At 40.8% G+C, this 21,200-nt stretch overlaps 1 protein-coding gene across 1 annotated transcript in view; it reads right to left on the bottom strand.

Annotated features, from left to right (window-relative positions):
• chrna11 (cholinergic receptor, nicotinic, alpha 11) overlaps positions 1 to 21,200 on the bottom strand; it is a 61,504-nt gene that overhangs the window by 26,170 nt on the left and 14,134 nt on the right. The window contains exons 4-5 of the mRNA XM_072674676.1: positions 20,444 to 20,553; positions 16,786 to 16,865 (exon numbers count right to left, since the gene is read on the bottom strand). Of these exons, the coding sequence (XP_072530777.1) occupies positions 16,786 to 16,865; positions 20,444 to 20,553 (190 nt within the window). The remainder of the gene's footprint in view (positions 1 to 16,785; positions 16,866 to 20,443; positions 20,554 to 21,200) is intronic.

Genomic DNA, 21,200 nt, shown 5'->3' with positions numbered 1-21,200 from the left:
CAATTTCAGTTGGCCTCTACTTGTGAATCATTTTAAAAAGCATACCTTTTCTAGACAAAAGGCCCACTGTATAGAAATACCATTGATCAGACTGAGAATCTGACAGAAAACTGTACAAATAAAGACAGAGAGGATTCTAGGAGATTCCAGTGAAAGACAAGCCCACTCCTTTAAAACTCAAGAACAGGACATGAAGGGAAGCCTTAAAGAGGCAAATAGATACAATATATGGCATATATACATATACAGCATGCAAAGAAGAGCTGAGACTTTGAGCAAATAAATGCCAGTTTCTCAAAAAACACAATCTTGGCAGTAAAGCATGGGCATGGCAGCGTTGTGTCGCGGGAATGCTTTTCCTCAGCATGGACTGGGCATCTTGTTAAGGTGTAAAATAACCTGCTTGAGTCTGATGAAGCTTTCAGCAGTACAATGATCTCAAGCACAAGGTCAGAACAACACAGTAGTGGTAAAACTAGTAAAAAAGGTGAAGGTCTTACAATGGACCTCTACCCAGATCAGAATCTATCTATCACTATTGGAAAATTGGAGTCCACTAGCATAATCCAATCAACCTGATCGACTTGGGGCTATTTTGCCAATAGGAATGGACAAACATCACTCCCAAACAGTGCAAAGGTGGTAGAAACTTACCCCAATACACATATTACCAAGTGCTAGCTTGTTGGAAGCAATACCTAACTACACGTTTACCACTGAGCAGTGTTATATAATGCACGTTTTATTGACAGTTGCAAGAAAAATAACCACTATTCATTGGATGAAGCCTGACCCCCCTACTATTGTTCAATGGATACAAAAGATCAAGGATGTGTGTATGAAAGACCACATGACCATCCAACTACAACCAATATTACAGATTTTATAAGAAGAAGGAAACCTGTTACTGTTTATCTCAGTTAGCCTCCACCCCCATCATTTCCCCCCTTGAGTATATGTGTATACATAACTGTATGAATGTACAGTAATGTTAATTACTAATGTATGTTAATACAAAAGTATTCGGCCCCCTTGAACTTTTCAACCTTTTGCCACATTTCAGGCTTCAAACAAAGATATGAAATTGTAATTATTTGTGAAGAATCAACAAGTGGGACACAATCGTGAAGTGGAACGAAATTTATTAGATATTTTATACTTTTTTTAGAAATAAGAAACTGAAAAGTGGGGCGTGCAATATTATTCGGCCCCTTTACTTTCAGTGCAGCAAACTTACTCCAGAAGTTCAGTGAGGATCTCTGAATGATCCAATGTTGACCTAAATGACTGATGATGATAAATAGAATCCACCTGTGTGTAATCAAGTCTTCGTATAAATACACCTGCTCTATGATAGTCTTAGAGTTCTGTTTAAAGCGCAGAGAGCATCATGAAGACCAAGGAACACACCAGGCAGGTCCGAGATACTGTTGTGGAGAAGTTTAAAGCCGGATTTGGATACAAAAAGATTTCCCAAGCTTTAAATATCTCAAGGAGCACTGTGCAAGCGATCATATTAAAATGGAAGGAGTATCAGACCACTGCAAATCTACCAAGACCCGGCCGTCCCTCTAAACTTTCAGCTCAAACAAGGAGAAGACTGATCAAAGATGCAGCCAAGAGGCCCATGATCACTCTGGATGAACTGCAGAGATCAGCAGCTGAGGTGGGAGACTCTGTCCATAGGACCACAATCAGTCGTACACTGCACAAATCTGGCCTTTATGGAGGAGTGGCAAGAAGAAAGCCATTTCTCAAAGATATCCATAAAAAGTCTCATTTAAAGTTTGCCACAAGCCACCTGGGAGACACACCAAACATGTGGAAGAAGGTGCTCTGGTCAGATGAAACCAAAATCGAACTTTTTGGCCACAATGCAAAACGTAATGTTTGACGTAAAAGCAACACAGCTCATCACCCTGAACACACCATCCCCACTGTCAAACTTGGTGGTGGCAGCATCATGGCCTGCTTTTCTTCAGCAGGGACAGGGAAGATGGTTAAAATTGATGGGAAGATGGATGGAGCCAAATACAGGACCATTCTGGAAGAAAACCTGTTGGAGTCTGCAAAAGACCTCAGACTGGGACAGAGATTTATCTTCCAACAAGACAATGATCCAAAACATAAAGCAAACTCTACAATGGAATGGTTCACAAATAAACGTATCCAGGTGTTAGAATGGCCAAGTCAAAGTCCAGACCTGAATCCAATCGAGAATCTGTGGAAAGAGCTGAAAACTGCTGTTCACAAACTCTCTCCATCCAACCTCGCGGAGCTCGAGCTGTTTTGCAAGGAAGAATGGAAGAATTGCTCTCGATGTGCAAAACTGAAAGAGATATACCCCAAGCGACTTGCAGCTGTAATCGCAGCAAAAGGTGGTGCTACAAAGTACACTGCTCAAAAAAATAAAGGGAACACTTAAACACCACAATATAACTCCAAGTAAATCAAACTTCTGTGAAATCAAACTGTCCACTTAGGAAGCAACACTGATTGACAATCAGTTTCACATGCTGTTGTGCAAATGGAATAGACAACAGGTGGAAATTATTGGCAATTAGCAAGACACTCAATAAAGGAGTGGTTCTGCAGGTGGGGACCACAGACCACTTCTCAGTACCTATGCTCTCTGGCTGATGTTGGTGGTGTGTTGGTGGTGCTTTCACACTCGTGGTAGCATGAGTGTGAGCAGCAGCAGGACCGCTGCTTCCACCTTTGTGCAAGGAGGAACAGGAGGAGCACTGCCAGAGCCCTGCAAAATGACCTCCAGCAGGCCACAAATGTGCATGTGTCTGCACAAACGGTTAGAAACCGACTCCATGAGAATGGTATGAGGGCCCGACGTCCACAAATGGGGGTTGTGCTCACAGCCCAACACCGTGCAGGATGCTTGGCATTTGCCAGAGAACACCAGGATTGGCAAATTCGCCACTGGTGCCCTTTGCTCTTCACAGATGAAAGCAGGTTCACACTGAGCACATGTGACAGACGTGAGTCTGGAGACGCCGTGGAGAGCGATCTGCTGCCTGCAACATCCTTCAGCATGACCGGTTTGGCAGTGGGTCAGTAATGGTGTGGGGTGACAATTCTTTGGAGTGCCGCACAGCCCTCCATGTACTCGCCAGAGGTAGCCTGACTGCCTTTAGGTACAGAGATGAGATCCTCAGACCCCTTGTGAGACCATATGCTGGTGCAGTTGGCCCTGGGTTCCTCCTAATGCAGGACAATGCTAGACCTCATGTGGCTGGAGTGTGTCAGCAGTTCCTGCAAGATGAAGGCATTGAAGCTATGGACTGGCCCGCCCGTTCCCCAGACCTGAATCCGATTGAGCACATCTGGGACATCATGTCTCGCTCCATCCACCAACGTCACGTTGCACCACAGACTGTCCAGGAGTTGGCGCATGCTTTAGTCCAGGTCTGGGAGGAGATCCTCATCAGGAGCATGCCCAGGTAGGGAGGTCATACAGGCACGTGGAGACCACATACAATACTGAGCCTCATTTTGACTTGTTTTAAGGACATCAAAGTTGGATCAGTCTGTAGTGTGTTTTTCCACTTTAATTTTGTGTGCGACTCCAAATCCAGGCCTCCATTGGTTAATAAATTTGATTTCCATTGATGATTTTTTGTGTGATTTTGTTGTCAGCACATTTAACTTTGTACAGAACAAAGTATTATGGGCGAATAATATTGCACGCCCCATTTTTCAGTTTTTTATTTCTTAAAAAAAAGTTAAAAACATCCATAAATTTCGTTCCACTTCACGATTGTGTCCCATTAGTTGATTCTTCACAAAAAATTACAATTTCACATATTTATGTTTGAAGCCTGAAATGTGGCAAAAGGTTGAAAAGTTCAAGGGGGCCAAATACTTTTGTATGTTAATTGTCTTTCAATGTGTGTTAATGGCAATAAAAAAATTAGTATTTTCTGCTGAAAAATAATTAATTTTGACTGAGAATATTGGTTTGCAATAAAACTGTCACTGTACACAATCTGTGTCACCCAGAACTTGGGGATTTCATATTCATATAGACACTGTACAACCAAGCTTAGCCACAGGGGTTCCATGATTATAACAAGTCAAAATAAAGAATCCTTTACATTTGATATATATTTTAGACAGCCATCTTTTAACAATTTGTTTCCTAACTTTTCAAATTGGTTATTAGGTTGGCAATCCTGGATAGGGCCAGGTATTGTCTGCTGCTTCTATTTTTTAACATCGGAAGAACGTGGTTGATTTATCCTGACAATTCCGTTATTCAACTCTGGTATTCATAGGTTTGTATTCACGCAATCTGTTGCAACGTGAATGAAACGGAACAGCCACGGAGTGTTCACAACATTTCCCCTCATTTTCAGCTCCCAGAAACAACGAGCACCTTTCAATTAAACTGAATGCAACTTTTTCTAACGTAGCACCACCAGAGTGTAGAGAATGGGAGGATTGGAGAAGCCCTCATCCAGGAAGCGATCTTTATGGGCCCACACACACACACACACACACACACACACACACACACACAGAGTTAATCAAATCCATGACTAAAGCCAACAGCCTAGCTCAATGAAGCATTGTGACTAAATGTCAAACACAGCTGACAATCACCGCTCCGACTTTCATTTCAAAGCTCTTATAAGACTAATGGCTGTTTTAATGATGAAACAAGCACTTGAATGCTCTGAGCAGTTTCTGTGAATAAAAAAAAGAAAGAAATAAAGCACTTGATCGTCAAACCACCAAAAGCGTCACATCTTTATGAAGACAAAAAACAGCACATTTAGAGGCGAAATATTGTAGTCTCTGGAGAAGCACAGAAATATTTAATAGTGCATAAATACAAGCTTCAATGTTCATGCAGTTCTGTGCAAAAAAAGCATACTGTATGACTCTTAGCCAGTCTATTTTTCCAGCTTTTAAAGTGACCTCCCCCAGTCGGATTCATTTCACTCTAAAGGTGCATCAGATACAGATGTCTTCATAGAGGCCGAGATAGCTGGAAAGGAGACTAATACCTTAGCTGGAATTGAGACAATCTTCTCCAGCTTTCTGTGCATTTCCAACAGTGAGGAGAGGCACGAAATGAAAAGGGCCCTAAATGGGGAAACCTACAATGCACAAATTACGTATGCTGAACAAAAGACCTTCCTTTTCCAAACTGAACACACTTTTCTGTTCCTCTGTGCCAGCACAATTAAAATGAATGCCATTTCCATCTGTGTGTTTAGGTGTTTGTTCCTAAATGGCAACATTCTTGAAATGATGGGAGACAAAAGGCTAGTGCACATCCAGCAGTACCAGCAATTTCACTACCTTTCATGCCATTGAACAGAAGAGAACCTGAGCACCCATTTAGTGCATTCACTTGTACAAAACACGGTGACCATCTGGATCGATACAAAGCCATCGTTCAGACAGACACGTCGAGGAGAACGCAGCTCAGATATACATTGAGATTTCTACAGAATTGCAGCTTCTCATGAGCCGGTAAAAAGAAGATCGTCCAGGCAGTCTCTTTCAACACTCTTTGTGTTGTTCAATACTACTTTGTATGTACTTGCTATTCAATGAGAAGGAGATGCTCAATAAGTCCCATCAAGTGTTAATTTTTCTTTCAGTGATTCTGCCTCACTGAAAAGTTTACATACTGTGCAGAAAATTACTTACACTTACAGAGCAAGAGCTAAACACCTTCTCATTCATGCAATTATCTAATCAGCCAATTGTGAATAAATAAAACCGTGCAGATACAGGCCAGCAACTATAGGTAATGTTTACATTAACCAACAGAAACCACTCCATACCACAACTGGGGTGAGCAGAAAGGTTTCCCAGACTGTACAATGCATCCAACCTTGAGGCAGATTGGCTACAACAGCAAAAAGCTAACTTCCGTCAGCCAAGAACAGAAAGTTGAGGCTGCACGAGGCACAGCCTCACCAACACTGAACATCTGAAGACTGGAAAATCATAGCCTGGCCCGATGAATCTTGATTTCTGGTGAAGCACACAGGGGTCACAGTTTGGTGCCAACAGTTTTATTCCATGGACCCAAACCTGCCTTGCTCAACAGTCCAGGCTGCTGGATAGTGTAATGGTGTGAAGAGGCTTTTTATTGGCAAACTTTGGCTCTGTTAATACTAATTAATCATCGCTTGAATCGCACAGCCTATTGGAGTGTTTCTGCTGACCAGGTGCACCCCTTCATGTCCACAATTGACCAATTTTCTAAGGTTACCATGTTGATCTTTGCCACAAAGCTTTTAAGAATTAAAGCTTTTCCAACTCAGTATTAGTATGGTCTTCCTAATAAATTGCTCAGACAGTGTATAAGGCTGTTTATTCATTCATGTAAATATTTCTTTCTTAACACTGGACTAAATACATATAAACCAAAAAACACGACATTGTAATTGCTGTTTGAGTGTTAACTATAACTAAACTTCTCCTTACGGTGGGCCGGTACTTAAAGTTCCTTAGTTTGTCTAAGCAGTCCTTCATTAAGGTAAATCAGAGGTAAATCAGATGAGCTGCTGGTAAAACCCATAAATAAATCTGCAAAGTGTCTATAGAGTTCACAGAGAACATTTTTTGTTAACTGTTCTACCATATTCAGTATGAATAATTCTGCTGACCAACAAAACATTCTGCCCTCTGCTTACTGGATTTACATTTATTTGTATTTATTCTAATGTTTTCTAGTGCTTTTACAGGTAAAACACATTGCTAAGATAGATACTTCAAACTGCTTTCATGCACAGGATTTATTTTTGGGGTAGTGGGGGACGGTTGGCTTAAGGATCCTGGGCCAAAATGATGGCTGAAAGCACATTTCTTACAGTGGTGAGCATGTATAGTATGTATAGTTACTAGACAGCCTACAGTTTTTCCCTCTACAAAAATCCTTTGTGCTTAAATTAACATTCGATCTTCATGCGTGATTACATACATCACATGCCGATTCTACTGTACTTTATATCACACAACTAGTCAGTTATTTAGTGAATGAAATATATTTTGTATCAACAGTTTTGAGTCTGTAAATCTCATGTAAAAATACTTTGTATTAATGTTATTATTGTTTTAGAATTAATAGCTGATAATGATTCTTTCCCTACTGCAACTAAATGAAAGAATCAAATTTAAATCCGTTTTTTCTTTTCATTACAAACACAAATGTTGGGGTGATTGTTCAGACAGGGGTTCAACAGAAATTCTAAGCTTAGTTAATTTAACACAGAGTAAGAAGCAATTCATCAAAATATAAAATGAGCATATCAAGTTGCATATGCACTTGCACCATGGGAGCATCTAGCAGGGTTAATGTGCCCCTCATTTAAAGGCTATTTCAAGAACAATGGAGTCATTTACTGACTGATTTGTATAAGCTGGTGAGAAATTCACTGAATTACTGAATTTTCAAGCACCGCCAAAGCACAAGCTTGTAGCCCACAACATCCTGTTACATCCTGGTCTCAGAAAAGAGAAACAAGAAACACCTGACTCTGCACAGAAAATGAAATATTTTACCAGGCCAGCAGCTCTTTCCCACTATGGTTCCCATTTAATGATTGCGGTCCCCAAACAGGCCTGGACAGCTCCAGAAGGCTCCTGAATAATTCACCTTCGTGTTGATCCTCTGATCCTGTCTTTGGCACACAACGCTGACAGCCTCTCTCATCTGTGCTCCATAGTGGTCCGAATGAATGCCCAAACCTTCAGGGCCACAAATCACAGTTCAAAACTGGAGGAGCATCGATTCCAACCACTAAACAACATGATTATATAGATTTTTTGCTGTTTTCTGAGCTTTAGACTGGATTTAATGTGGATCAAACTTGCTCAGCAAATGGTTACGGATAAAACGGTGTTTCATCTTTACGGTTTGTTTTGTGCCACCTGTAAGTTTGTGTCAATGTTGGTCTGCTTTTTCTCACATTCTTAAGATTCTTTTGTGAAGGAATCCTCATCAGGTCTCATTGTCATGGCAAAAGGAGGGAATGTTAGCAAAGCCATCGCCTCCTTTCACAGAATGACCAAAAAATGATATTTTGGTTAAAGCTTTTTGTGACTGCTTCGAGGGAAATAAACTGTCAACATCATATTTCATGAACCCCCCATCTGAGGACTGCACAATACCCATGCTAAGATTGAAATCACACAAGCATACAGTTTTCCACACTTGCAGATTGCTGGGTATGAAGGGTCTCATCATTTTTGTCAGTGTAATAAGATGTTTTAAGATGACTTAACACACACAGGATATTTCAGTGCTGAATCATGATTCATTTAGCGCTTATAGAGATAAACAGTTTTACAGTTTATGTGTAGCAGCTAGGGCTGCAACGAATGACTAGTTTGATAGTCGAACAATCCATTGATCATTAAAACGAATCATTGACTGTTCGGATTACGAATTGCTCAATTACCAAATAACTCTTCGGAAGCCATTCGCTTTTTAATTTAGCCAGAGGTTGGTTCGTGTGTTTGCTAACTAAAAATGTACACAGTAAAAGTTAATAGAGTATGTACGTGACGTCACAGGTGGCAGGAGATACTGCGGCCAGACTGACGGCGTGGCAGCGTGAGCTTTCAGTGTGAATGCAGCTAAACCTAAAGCGGGAAAGGGCTGTTGTGTGGCAGGAATTCGAAGATCTGCTTTTACAGACTGCTAAAAGCTCAATAAAAGAGAAACAAATGGATTACTGCAATTCTGAAATCCAGTCACTCTCTGTAACCGAGGCCAGTGTAGTTAAGTGAATTTAGAGTCATGCCAAGTTTGATTAAAAGGGAAAGCAAGCACACCTGGATGAGCCAGTCTACTAAATGTGCCAGAAAACAGCGGAAAACACTACTAACGCCATTCACTCGACTTTTTGCTCTCAGATATCAAATCAAATTTATTTGTATAGAATTTATTACAACTGGTGTCACAAATCAGCTTTACACAATCAGTACTCAGTAAAAAGATCAAAAAACTGTGGCATGGAAAAACTCCCTCAGAGCTGGAAGAAGAACCCTGAAGAACCAAGACTTAAGGGGGGTCCATCCTCCTCTGCTCTGAACTATTTCAAACGAAATTATTGATAAAAAAGTCACCAAACCATCAAGACTGTTGTCCTGCTCAGGTGCGCAACATAATCTATTCTAATATAATCATGGTGTAGTAGAACTTAATACAGTCATAGTAGTGATGGTCAGAGTAATAAGAGTAATGTTGGTTAATGTGGTACTATTAATAGTGGCAGATGGTTAAGAGGACATTTTAGATTTTAACAAGGTCATAAGACAGGCAGCAGTGGCAGGAGGGTGTGAAGCTAGTCTTGTACAGGTGATGGGGGAGCCTGGTGGTCGGACTAAACGTGTGTGATTTAAGCCTCAGTTAGCTGGATGTTCCTGGCTACACATCACTGTCCATGGGCCATTGGTTCTTTGGTAATGTGGTTGGATCGCTGTCGAGTCCAGCCACCTTTAACTTGAGCAGATAATCCAACAAGAACACAATGTCAATGCATAGCCTCTATAGTGGAGTCTAACATTCTGTCGTTCCCACGCCTCACACTAATAGACACTAATAGAATAGTGTTTGATGTGGCGCAACAACTCTGCTCTCCACTCACACACCAGAGAGATGTCGATGTTGTCTCTAACAAATTAGTGGCATGCAGGAAGAGAAGTTAAGCTTAGTCATGCAGGTCAAGAACTGTCATCAGGAGTTGCCAGCCGATGAGAATTTCTGATTATAATACATAAGCATGAGCTCCTCCAAGCAGCTGGAGCTGAAAACGAAGCTAACTGAAATTTTCAGAAGGAAGTTCCAAAGGAATTCCTCACATGACAGCAGAGCAAGAACCTGCAGGAAGGTTTAGTGGCCACAGGAGCGGTGGTGCATCGTTCTGCAGAGCATAACATGATCTGCATTAAAGAGTCATCAGAGACAAAACCTGGCCTGCAACCTCATCACAAAACTTAGCATCTGAAGACGAACCCAGATGTGGCATCTTGGAAACAAGTGCTGTGGACTGATGACCAGACTGATGTCCCAACCATTTAAACTCCAGAATATACTTACAAACTGTAAATGCCCAAACCAAGTCTATAGTATTGCAGTAATGTAGGACAGGAAGTAGGAATTAAATACCTTTTTTCATATGGAACGGTGATTGAAGTGAAAACGGACAACAGCCGAAAAGGCAAAGGAGACACAAGAAGGTAAGAATAAAAAAAGCATTGAATGTAGTAAAAAGCTCAGCAAAATATATTCTGTGCTGTGGGGTGCAAAATATGCAATGATATTTCAGCAATTAAAAAAGTGTCATCAATATATACTGACCAGCCATAACCTTAATACCATCTTCTTGTTTTCACACTCATTATGCATTCTATCAGTTACAGACTGTAGTCCATCTGTTTCTCTGCGTACTTTGATAGCCTCCTTTCACCCTGTTCTTCAAACGGTGAGAACCCCACAGGGCCACCAACTAAAGAGCAGCTATCATTTGGGTTGGTGGGTCATTCTCAGCACTGCAGTCAGACGCAGACGCGGTGGTGGCGTGTTAGTAGGGGATCAGACACAGGTGTGCTGCTGGACAGAGAATAGTCCACCAACCAGAAATATCCAGCCAGCAGCGTCCTGTGGGCAGCATCCTGTGAGCACTAATGAAGGACTTGAGGATGACCAACACAAACTGTGCAGCAACAGATCAGAGCTTCTCTCTCTGACTTTACAACCACAAGGTGGACCAACTAGGAAGGAGTGTGTAATAGAATGGACAGTAAGTGGACATTGTTTAAAAACTCCAGCAGCACTGCTGTGTCTGATCCACTCAGACACAGCAGTACCAGTGCAACACACACCAACACAAAACCACCGGGTCAGTGTGACTGCAGTGCTGAGAATGACCCAACGCCCAAATAATACCTGTTCCGTAATACCTCAGCATTGAAGATCAGGGTGAAAGGAGGGGGAGAGACAGATGGACTACAGTAATTATAGACCTACTAGGCACTCCTGTATGGTCAGTGGAGCTGATGAAATGGATGTCGGTGTTAATGAAGTGGGCGGTTGGTGTAGATAGTCAATGTAGATTGTTGACCAGATTGCTAAAGTAAAGCAGCTTGCTAACCTAATATACACAAAACAGTGGTTACCAAGCAAATATTGTTCTCGGCTGCTAAATAAGCTATTCCAATGTTGAAAGATTAATGACTTTATAAAAGCAAGATTTTCTTTAAGATGTTTACTAAACAACAAACTGCTTTTAGAGAACAGTGATAAGGAGGCTGCAGACAGGTGAGAAATATCAGGAGAGTGATGTGTCCTTGTTCAGCTAGATTGCAACACAAATCACCAGTGACAAGTGATAGTTCTGTGGAACATGGTCACAGACCTGTATTATACAAAGACAAGACTATATATATATATATATATATATATATATATATATATATATATATATATATATATATATATATATATATATAAAAAGAACTGCTGTGTTATATGCTATAAAGAAGCTAAGGATAGACCTCAAAAGATGACCCAGGCATCTCACAGAATTAGAAGCCCTTTGCAAGACATTTGGGTTGTTATTTTAAATAAAGTAATACAAAAAAATGTAATCTTGCTTAAAAAAAAAAAAAAAAATACTCTTATGAAAAAATATTACTCACACACACACACGCACAATATATATACATACACAATCTTCCTTTGGGTTTCAGTACAGCCAACAAAAGGGCAGTTAACATGTCTGGACGTCCATCCAACCTGGGCGCCCACTACGTCCTTATGAATATAATATAATATGAATATATAAATGTTAGCAGCATTAGCGGGTTTAGCATTTGTAATCCTATTATATATAAACCTGAGTAAATCCCACCGTTCATCCCTGCGTTTCCAGCTCAGATCAACTCTCTGTTTTATTGGTTGCCGCTAAAAACTGACACAGGATGAGCAGAGCTTTTCAGCTGGTGTGTTTGAATTAGCCTCAGCCATTGATTACGTGATTACAACACGGCTGTGACGCTTCTGCATGAGAAAAAGAAAAAAAAAAAAATAATAAATATATATATATATATATATATATATATATATATATATATATTTATATATATATATATATATATATATATATATATATATATATATACACACACACACACACACATATATAGAATTAATGAAAAGTTGATTGTGTCATTTATGATTCTAAGTAAGAAAGATATTGGTCAAAATCGGAATTGACCATTTAGACCTTGTGGGGTGTTCCCCCAGCGATCCAAAGAGTGCCCTACTACAAACTGGCAACAGGGTGTTGGGCACCCAAGGATAGCGCTGGCCCTGCCCTGTTTGTCTCGTATGATCTCAGTCAGTAAACTTGTGGATGAAAGTATATTTTTATGAATTAGCTTCTGGATTCTAGTTTTATTGTAGAGCTCAGTAAGGCAGAGTTAAACAAAAAAATATATATAATAATAATAAAAGAAAAACATGATCTATGCCGTAAAAATAAACAAAAGAAAAAGAAAAAAAAAGTGTGCCTCCTATGTTTAGAGCGTATCTTTTCATTCCGTGTAATGCATTCGTGTTCTCGTGTATGCACTTGTTTTCAATTACGCTTCAACATTCAAGTAGCTTCAAAATGTACGTAACCTAATAAGCTGCCTTTTTATGTATGCCTGTGACATAAAGCCTACTTTGTGCATCCAACAGGCTTTTATTCTAAAAGGCTTTTAGATGATGCTTGTATTGTTGTTCCTGTTCGTTACTGCGGCCACAGCATAGTCAGGCAAGTGATACTGATGAGACGAGGACAGAAGACAGCAGAGACGACCAGTCTTACTCCAGCCCTAGCAACAAACCCTGATCCCGAACAGGCCTTTCCTTCTTCTCACTTCAGGCTCCTCTTTTTCAGAACATCATACAACACTTCTCTGAACCCAGTGCAATTAGGCCTTCCCTAACATGCAGAAAAGGCCTTTTTGATCCCAATCAATAACTTCAAGATTTAACCACAGTTCTTTCCCGCTGAGCCTCAAAGCCGCAAAGCCTGGCTGCATTTTGTGGGATTTTTGCTGCTGCCGATTGATTCTGCCCTTGGGAGTCCATGTGGCTCAAATCAGAAGCTAATCAATGACAAAAGCTAGCAAGCTAGCAGCACCGCTGTGTTCTCTGGCCAAATGGATTCCTCCAGGGAGAAGCAGCTGGAATGGCCAAGCAGGTTTAAGGGCAAAGACAAAAGCGGTGAGGATCAGGAGGTGCACGAGAGAGAGAGAGTCAGAGCTACAGGAAAGAAAATTACAGCCCCCAAACGAACTGCAAAGGGCACCGTGTTTCGCTGAGCATCTCTCATCCTGAGGTACCCGTCACTAGTACGTCAAAAAACGCATTTCGTTTTTGTTCCCAGCGCCTGCAAGACAAACCAAGTAGGCTACGTCACCAGAGAGAACAAACAAAGCAAAGACGTCTCAGAGACAAAAAATCTGTAACTACAGATTGCAACTATAACAAGTCTTTCATTCATCAGAGCAGCTCCAAAAAGCAACAACAGCAAACAAAACAAAACAACATGCATAAACCATAGGGATGTCAATCCATGCGTGTCTCTCGGCACTCTCTCGGGCTGTGCAAGAGAGAGAAAGAAAGAAATATAAAGATTAAACCAAATAAAATCAGAAGTTCTGGCATGTTTACTTTCAGGTCCTCAAGCAGTGCCACTCTTCTCGTTTTGGCCAGAGTTGTGAAAAACGACAGGAGAAGGGAGATGACAGCTGATGCCCAAGATCCCGTATTAGGCTAGAGAGTTCACAACAGTGCGCCCAAGAAGCAGTGAGGCATCTGACGAACAGCCACCAAGCCTATCTTTGTTGCAATATATTGTGCAGTAAAATAATTTATTAGTAATATCATATACATATAATTTAACTGATTAAACATTTTTTGTGGTTCTTCTATGGTTCTTCATTGACCTTGCTCAAAAAAAGACATATTTTTCAGGTCAGCGAGGATTTAGCTTACAAGTCATTGTGATTGTTACTATTAGTACTCAGATTTCACAGGGCAACACACCTGCACACTAAGAACAGAAAGAAAGATCTACATGAATTCAATGGCAATTTTCTTACCTTCAAATGATTCTTTAAATTGGAGTGGCTTTTTTTTAGGGCTGAGAGAATATTTACTGCGAGTGTAGAATGAGACATAAGTATAGAATTTAAAGGGAAAGGTGCATGTATTTGTCACTGTACTATGTATCCTTACTGCACACATGGCACCCGCAAGCTAAAAATTTTCAGTAAATAAAAAATAAACCACCATCAACAGCACCTTATTACAAATACACACAACTAGAAAATGTAGGATTTTTATGCTGTAATAAAATCCTGCTAATAATTACTCTATTTTTAAACTATAACCAATCTTTTTACTGTTTCACTGTAACTGTAACAGATTTCATGTATTTCATAACAAACCAACCATGACTACAGCTGAGAACAACATAGAAGACTATCACCACCACCACCACCTATAAAAACCCAATTAACCCCTGGATCTGTGGCATGACTACAACCCTTTGTGCCCAAAAGCATAAAAATCTTCTGAAGCCCCACCATACAAATATCCCTTGCAGTGACCTGCTTGCATGTTTATTCACTGTTATAATGAAGTAGAGCTAGCACGCATGAAACAAGCCTGAGGTCAAAATCTGAATTAACTTTAAACCCTGGTTTAAACCATCTGTTATTATCACTGAAATGATTCCATAGCTGCTATGAAACTATCATGCAACTCAAGCCATTTAAGGGTGATGAACTGAAGTTTGGGCCTCAAGGCCTTCAGGGTTGAAAAATGAAATAACTGGGGTCCCTGACCTCGCTGGGTGTGATCAGACTAGCCGACGCTAGGCACTACCGAAGGCAGCCTCGGGAACAAGCGCAATGTGTGGTTCAGCTCCGGCGCCCACTGTTTATGTTAAATAAATAAACAAATAAGTGAATAAATAAATAAATAGATACAAAGAAGCAATTCTAATTTTAGGTTTGAGTGAGAGAGGGATACAGAGGCAGTGAGAAAAAGAGAAGGCGAGAGAGTGTGTCTTTGGCACCGGTCCAGATGAGTATATTTGGGGGGGGAATAAATAAAGAAAGAAATAAAGAAATAATCTTTGTTTACACCCCACACTCCTCCTAATGAATAAACATACCAGCTGAATTAACCATGAGTGTGTCTGCCTATGTGTGTGTGTGCGCGAGAGAGAGCGTGCATGTGTGTGAGTGTCTGCCACCCATTCTTGACTTGACTTCAAAAGGGCATCTGAATGGTTGGTGCACAGGGACTGAATGGCTGTGGGCTCTAATGTGAAGTGAGAGGGATAAAGCTGCGAAAAATGAGATAAAACTAATTTGAGCTTCAAAACAAGTGATTGTGAGGATTTCCCCGCTCTACTGAGTGTGTGCGCATGTGTGTGTGTGTCTGTGCGGAAGCATGACTGAAGGGCTCTGTGAGTTTATTTAAAGATGCTTTACTCTGCAGTGCTGAGCCGGTGGTGATAGCTGTGTGTCCAGGAGTATTTTAAGATGCTTTGCTTTACAGTGTGTATGTGTGTGTGTGTGTGTGTGTCTGAGAGAGAAAGTTTATTTAAAGCTGGTTTGCGTTTTAATGATGAGCTGGTAGACTGCGGGTGCCTAGAGCAACTCTCATGTTTTTGCTTCAGTAGATAGATGCAGATTAAGTATTTCAGTGCACCAACAGCCGTTCCACAGAGTTCACACCACTGCTCCAGCAGAGTTCCAGCAGACCATTAAGCTCATCTTTGCTCTGCACGTAACAAGCCCATAATTACAGCTGGCAGAAGTCTCCAGCATCAACAATGAGCATATATATCTCCTGCACAGCGTATAGGGCATTCAGGACCTTACAAACCCACAGCCAGTCCTGTGCCTGAGGTTAAACAAGCTCTGTATTCTGCTCTATTAATTAACCAAAGACGTTCCATGATGCCGCGCCCTGCGTTAACAGGTCTAAGGGCCACTTGGAATAAAATAAACTCAATGCTAAGTACCCTCACTGGAGTTTCTCGGCTATTTAAAATCCAAACGCCTCCTCACACTCCGAGTAAGCACTTCTTCATAAATACCCTTCAACCTGCATGCCTCTATATGAATTTGTTTCAAGCACCACAAATGAGCCACTAAAAAAGGCTCATATTCCCACAAGACAACAATAGATGTCTAATTTCCATGTGCTTTCTTTAGGGATTGCACAGACATTTCATTTGTCCCCATCTCTGCATTATGCAATGAAGATGTCAGACATTTAGACCCACTGGGTAATCTCAGCATCTTTACTTTATACACTCTAGGTGCCACAAGTATTTACCCAAGTCCTTGGATCTCAGAATCTGTTCTTACCTCTGCAGAGAATACATCACGTGCACTGTCTGTTGGTGATATTAAAGAGCTCATATCATAGAAACTTGTGATGTCACAAAAACCAAACACCTTTTCTTCACCTTTCCTTATATCAGTCTCGTCAAGCCACAGCAGTTTAGCTCCGCCCATTCATGCTGATAATCCATGCCCCGCCCCTTCATGCTAATCATTATTAGAATAGATTATATAGAATATAAAAAATCTATTTGTTCCCTCAACCACCCACAGACACTCATGAGACGTGTCTGTGATTGGTTCTGATCAACTGGGGGCTTATTTGCATATTTATTATGCCTTACATTCTGTTTTTGCAGATGGACGCAGTAAAAGCAGACTGACCTGGAGGCAGATAGCTGCAGTATCCGCTGGAGTTCACCAGCACGTTGGTCTTAAAGGTGGAGTCAAACTCGTCATCGGCACTGTGTGAGAGAGGGGAGAACACAAGTCAAATGTACTAATGGATGAACGCGGTGCAGTAGGTTGGAGCAAATTCTAGATATTTCTAGATATCTATATGATTTTAGATACTGCAAGGCAGCAATTAGCACAGACAATCAGTCCTATTCGGATGGAATTAGCTTTACGTGGGGAGGTGGAGTAATGTAATTTTACTACAGGATGTCTGTATATGCAGGCTATAGGCTACAGTACACAGTGACTTGCCTAAAGCTGCCAGAAGCATTGCGCAGAAGGTAAAAGGCGCCGGAATCTGTAATGATATGGGAGCAGGCAGTCTGTAAAAATGACAGACGGGACTAAAATTACTGAGAAACTCTGATAGCAATTACATTACTCCACCTCCTCATGTGAACCCAATCCAGTCCAAATAGGGCTTTAGAGAAATCTGAATCTGGCAGGTTTTTTATGTTGTGTTGTTTCATGATGAACGGACCAATGTGACAGCGATGCTACGCGGCATATAGAGATTAGGCTAAGGAAAGCTTCATCTAATCAACAGTGTTGGAACAGTGGGGAATACATCTTGCATTTCTGGCAGTGCTGCAAAGTTCATACTGTTTCTACAATAAGATCTCCAGGAAAAGATGATCTACTGAAAATATATCTATTTTATCAGCTTGTTTTTACAATAAAAAAAGAAAGAAACTTTTGTTGGTGCCACTTTATTTGAAGTGGACCTTTTTTTTAGACTAAAATACCTAACATCACCACAATGAAGGAGCCGCATCTGAACATTCATCAGATTATCAAGAGACTTTTACTGAAGACATCTATATAATTCAGCTGTTCTTCACTTCATCTGAAGAGTCCAAGTTCAGATCTGTATCAAATCACTGATCATCTAACAGCTCTAATACAGACCATCTCACCATCCTCAACCAGCTGCTACAGAACTGACACTGACACCAGTCTGGAACTGGATCTTAACTGGATTAGGCTGAGATAAAGGGGCCAGTATGAGGGTGAGGATTAGGTTTTGGATCAAGATTAAGGTTAGCAAGATTAGGCTAGGAGAAGGGATAGGATTAGGTTTCAGATTGAGATTAAGATTAGAATTAATACCAGGATGAGATTCAGGATAAGGTTTTGGGTTGAGGTTAGGATTAGGGCCAGGGTGAGATTCAGGATTAGGTTTTGGATTGAGGTTAAGGTTAGGATTAAGGCAAGAATGAGGGTTAGGATTAGGTTCTGGGTTGAGTTTAAGGTTAGAATTAGGGTTAGGATTAGTTTTTGGGTTGAGGTTACGACCAAGGTTAGGATTCAGGCTAGAATGAGGGTTAGGATTAGTTTCTGGACTGAGATTAAGATTAACGGCAGGATGAGATTTAAGATTAAGTTTTGGGTTAAGGTTAGGATTAGGGCCAAGCGAATGGTTAGGATTAGGTTTTGGTCGAGGTTAAGGTTAGGATTAAGGCCAGGATGAGGGTTAGGATTAGTTTTTGGGTTGAGGTTACGGCTAAGGTTAGAATTCAAGCCAGGATGAGGGTTAGGATTAGGTTTTGGATTGAGGTTAGGGTTAGGATTAAGACCAGGATGAGGGTTAAGATTAGGTTTTGAATTAAGGTTAAGGTTAGGATTAAGGCAAGAATGAGGGTTAGGATTAGGTTTTTGTTGAGGTAAGGGATAGGATAGAATTAGGGCCAGGATTAGATTTAGGATTAGGTTTTGGGTTGAAGTTAAAGTTAGGATTAGGGCCAGAAAAATGGTTATGATTAGGGTTTGGGTTGAGTTTTTGGTTAGAATTAGGGTTAGGATTAGTTTTTGTATTAAGATTAAGGCCAGAATAAGGGTTAGGATTAGGTTTTGGGTTGAGTTTAAGGTTAGAATTAGGGCCAGGATTAGGATCAGGTGTTGGGTAAGGCTGGTTTAAGTTTTGCTTAATGGAAGTAAGATATTAAGTCTACTTGATCAACAGATGAACAGTATATCTTTAGTATATTCACCTCAGTGTATTCAGACGCTTCACTTCTGCTACTGAACTGATATATTAAGTATGTTTCACTGATAAAGGTTTATTAACCACTTACAAATGACCAAAATAAAGTGTTATTTTTTTTCAAAAACATTGTGACGGGCATTGCTCTTCTCCCTTCTAAGTCTATCCACAGATTCAGCCTGTGCATATTAAGGTAGCGCTGTGTTTAGGATCATTATCAAGCTATAGAAGCCAATCTATTTTTTCATCTTCACCTTTTTACTGATGGTTTCTTTTCAGGATTTGCTGGTATTTAATAAAATTCATTCTTCATTCAATCAGTGAAATACTTCCTGTGACACTGGCCCAAAGCAAGATTGATCATCCACCATGCTTAAAATAGTAGAGCTGTTATTATTAAAACTCTGCACCTGTTTTTGCTCATTTTGGCCAAACTTCATCAGTCTACAGGACTTGTTTCCTGAATGATTCACAGTTATCATTGATGTTCACAAAGCATGAGAAGGGTATAAAAAGATAGCAAACTGTTTTAGGTAGCAATTTTGTTGTGCCTTTAAAAACATCTAAATCTAAATTTTGTGGTAAGGACTCATAACACGTTTTCTTCTCATGACTCTTTCATTAAGGGCAGGTATTGTTGCAGATGTTGCTGCACAGTAGAACACTGCACCACACCTTCTGAGTCTGATAAAACTTCCTGAAGATTTTTTACAGACAAACAATAATCAAACAATGACTCCCAAAAATGTCTTCCAGACCTCAGCTTGACTCCCACTGTTCCTGTTAACTGCCTTTCCTTAATTACATTATGAACAGAGGAAATTGCTACCTAAAACAGTCTGCTATCTTTTTATACCCTTCTCCTGCTTTGTGAATATCAATGATAACTGTGAATCAGCTATTTTCATAACAAGCTAATTAACCTTGGCAAAAGTTATCTGAGAGCGGTATGACCCTCGTAAATGATTACCGTTGTTGCTTTATTGAATTTTTTCATCGCCTTTAAAAAAAGAGACTCAAAACTCTGAATCCACCTCGTTCTGAAGTTTCAGGGCTTGCCGTTCCTCAGTGTCCCCAGAGCAAGACATCACATCTTTCACCAATACGAAAAACTGAAAAAAGGGAAGCTCCGGGGCAGTCAATTAATCGACTGTCCAAACAACCATGTGATCTCGCTATAACAGTTTATCTTTTGGCCAAAGGCGAAATTTGCGGCCCATTGATCTGCAGCTGTTCATCTGTTTAGCTTTGCAGTTTGCATTAGCGCTGAGACACTGCAGTCCACAAACAGCTACATCTATCTTTTCAGCATTCCTTACAGTCAGAAATCGAAAGTCCTGTGACTCATTAGTGACGCTACAACCAAAAGGGTTTAATGTAACGTTAGAGCTTCCGTTAGGTCCTCTCGCAGGAGAGCTGTTCTGTGAGCTGTTCTCATGAACTATACTGTAACTGTGTGAAAATAGTATGTTGGACAACAAGCATTTGAGGAATTCCATTAAACTGGTGAGCTCAGGATTGACTGCAATGTGATCCTTGAATCATGTGGCTGTATGTTGGTCCTCAGAGATATGTGTGTGTGTGTGGGAGTGCATTTGTTACCTGTTATAGAGCAGGATGTCAGGTGTCCAGATCTGGTCAGTGGTGAATCTAAGGTTCTTCACTCCAGGGTATTCAGATTGGTTCCACTGTAAATAGTGGTCATACCACCGCTGGAAGCACAGAGAGATGTGCTAGTTATGCTACAAATAGGCTAAAAAAGGCTGCTAGTCAAAAGGAGATAGCTGATTCATTGGTTTAGCACATAAACCTTAATACTTCCGCGGACGAAAGAGATCAGGGATGTTGAGCTATGCCGCCTAGACAACCACCCTCTCAGAGTCTCAGGTGTGATAGAACCTCTCCACCACATCCTATAATTTTTACGGGATTGGGCTCATGTTGGGCGAATGTGCATGGGCCATGCAATTCATCGGAACTCTCCAAGATGCTCTGGCCTGATGGCACGTTGCATTATCCTGCTGGAATATCCCCTTACTGAAGGGGTATATGAAGGGCTGCAAATGGTCACCAAGAAGGTGAAACGTAGCGAGCACTGGTCAATAATGTATTTAGGTGAACCAGTGGACCCTACCCATGCCATGAGAATAGACCCTACACCATTATGGAACCAGTGCATTGTTTACAACTGGGGTCCATGGCTTCATGGGTCTGCTCCACACTCAAACTCTACCCTCAGCCTGTTACAATCGATACTGGACCACTCAACCCATGCCGCCAATCACAAGTACAGTTGAGTCGCTGTGTCTGTTGTCGTGGTGTTAACAGAGGCACTTTAGTGGGTCTTCGGCTCCCACAT

Source organism: Salminus brasiliensis, chromosome 3 (assembly GCF_030463535.1).
Source record: "Salminus brasiliensis chromosome 3, fSalBra1.hap2, whole genome shotgun sequence".
Classification (NCBI taxonomy): Eukaryota; Metazoa; Chordata; class Actinopteri; order Characiformes; family Bryconidae; genus Salminus; species Salminus brasiliensis.
This window is presented reverse-complemented; position numbering and strand designations above follow the sequence as displayed.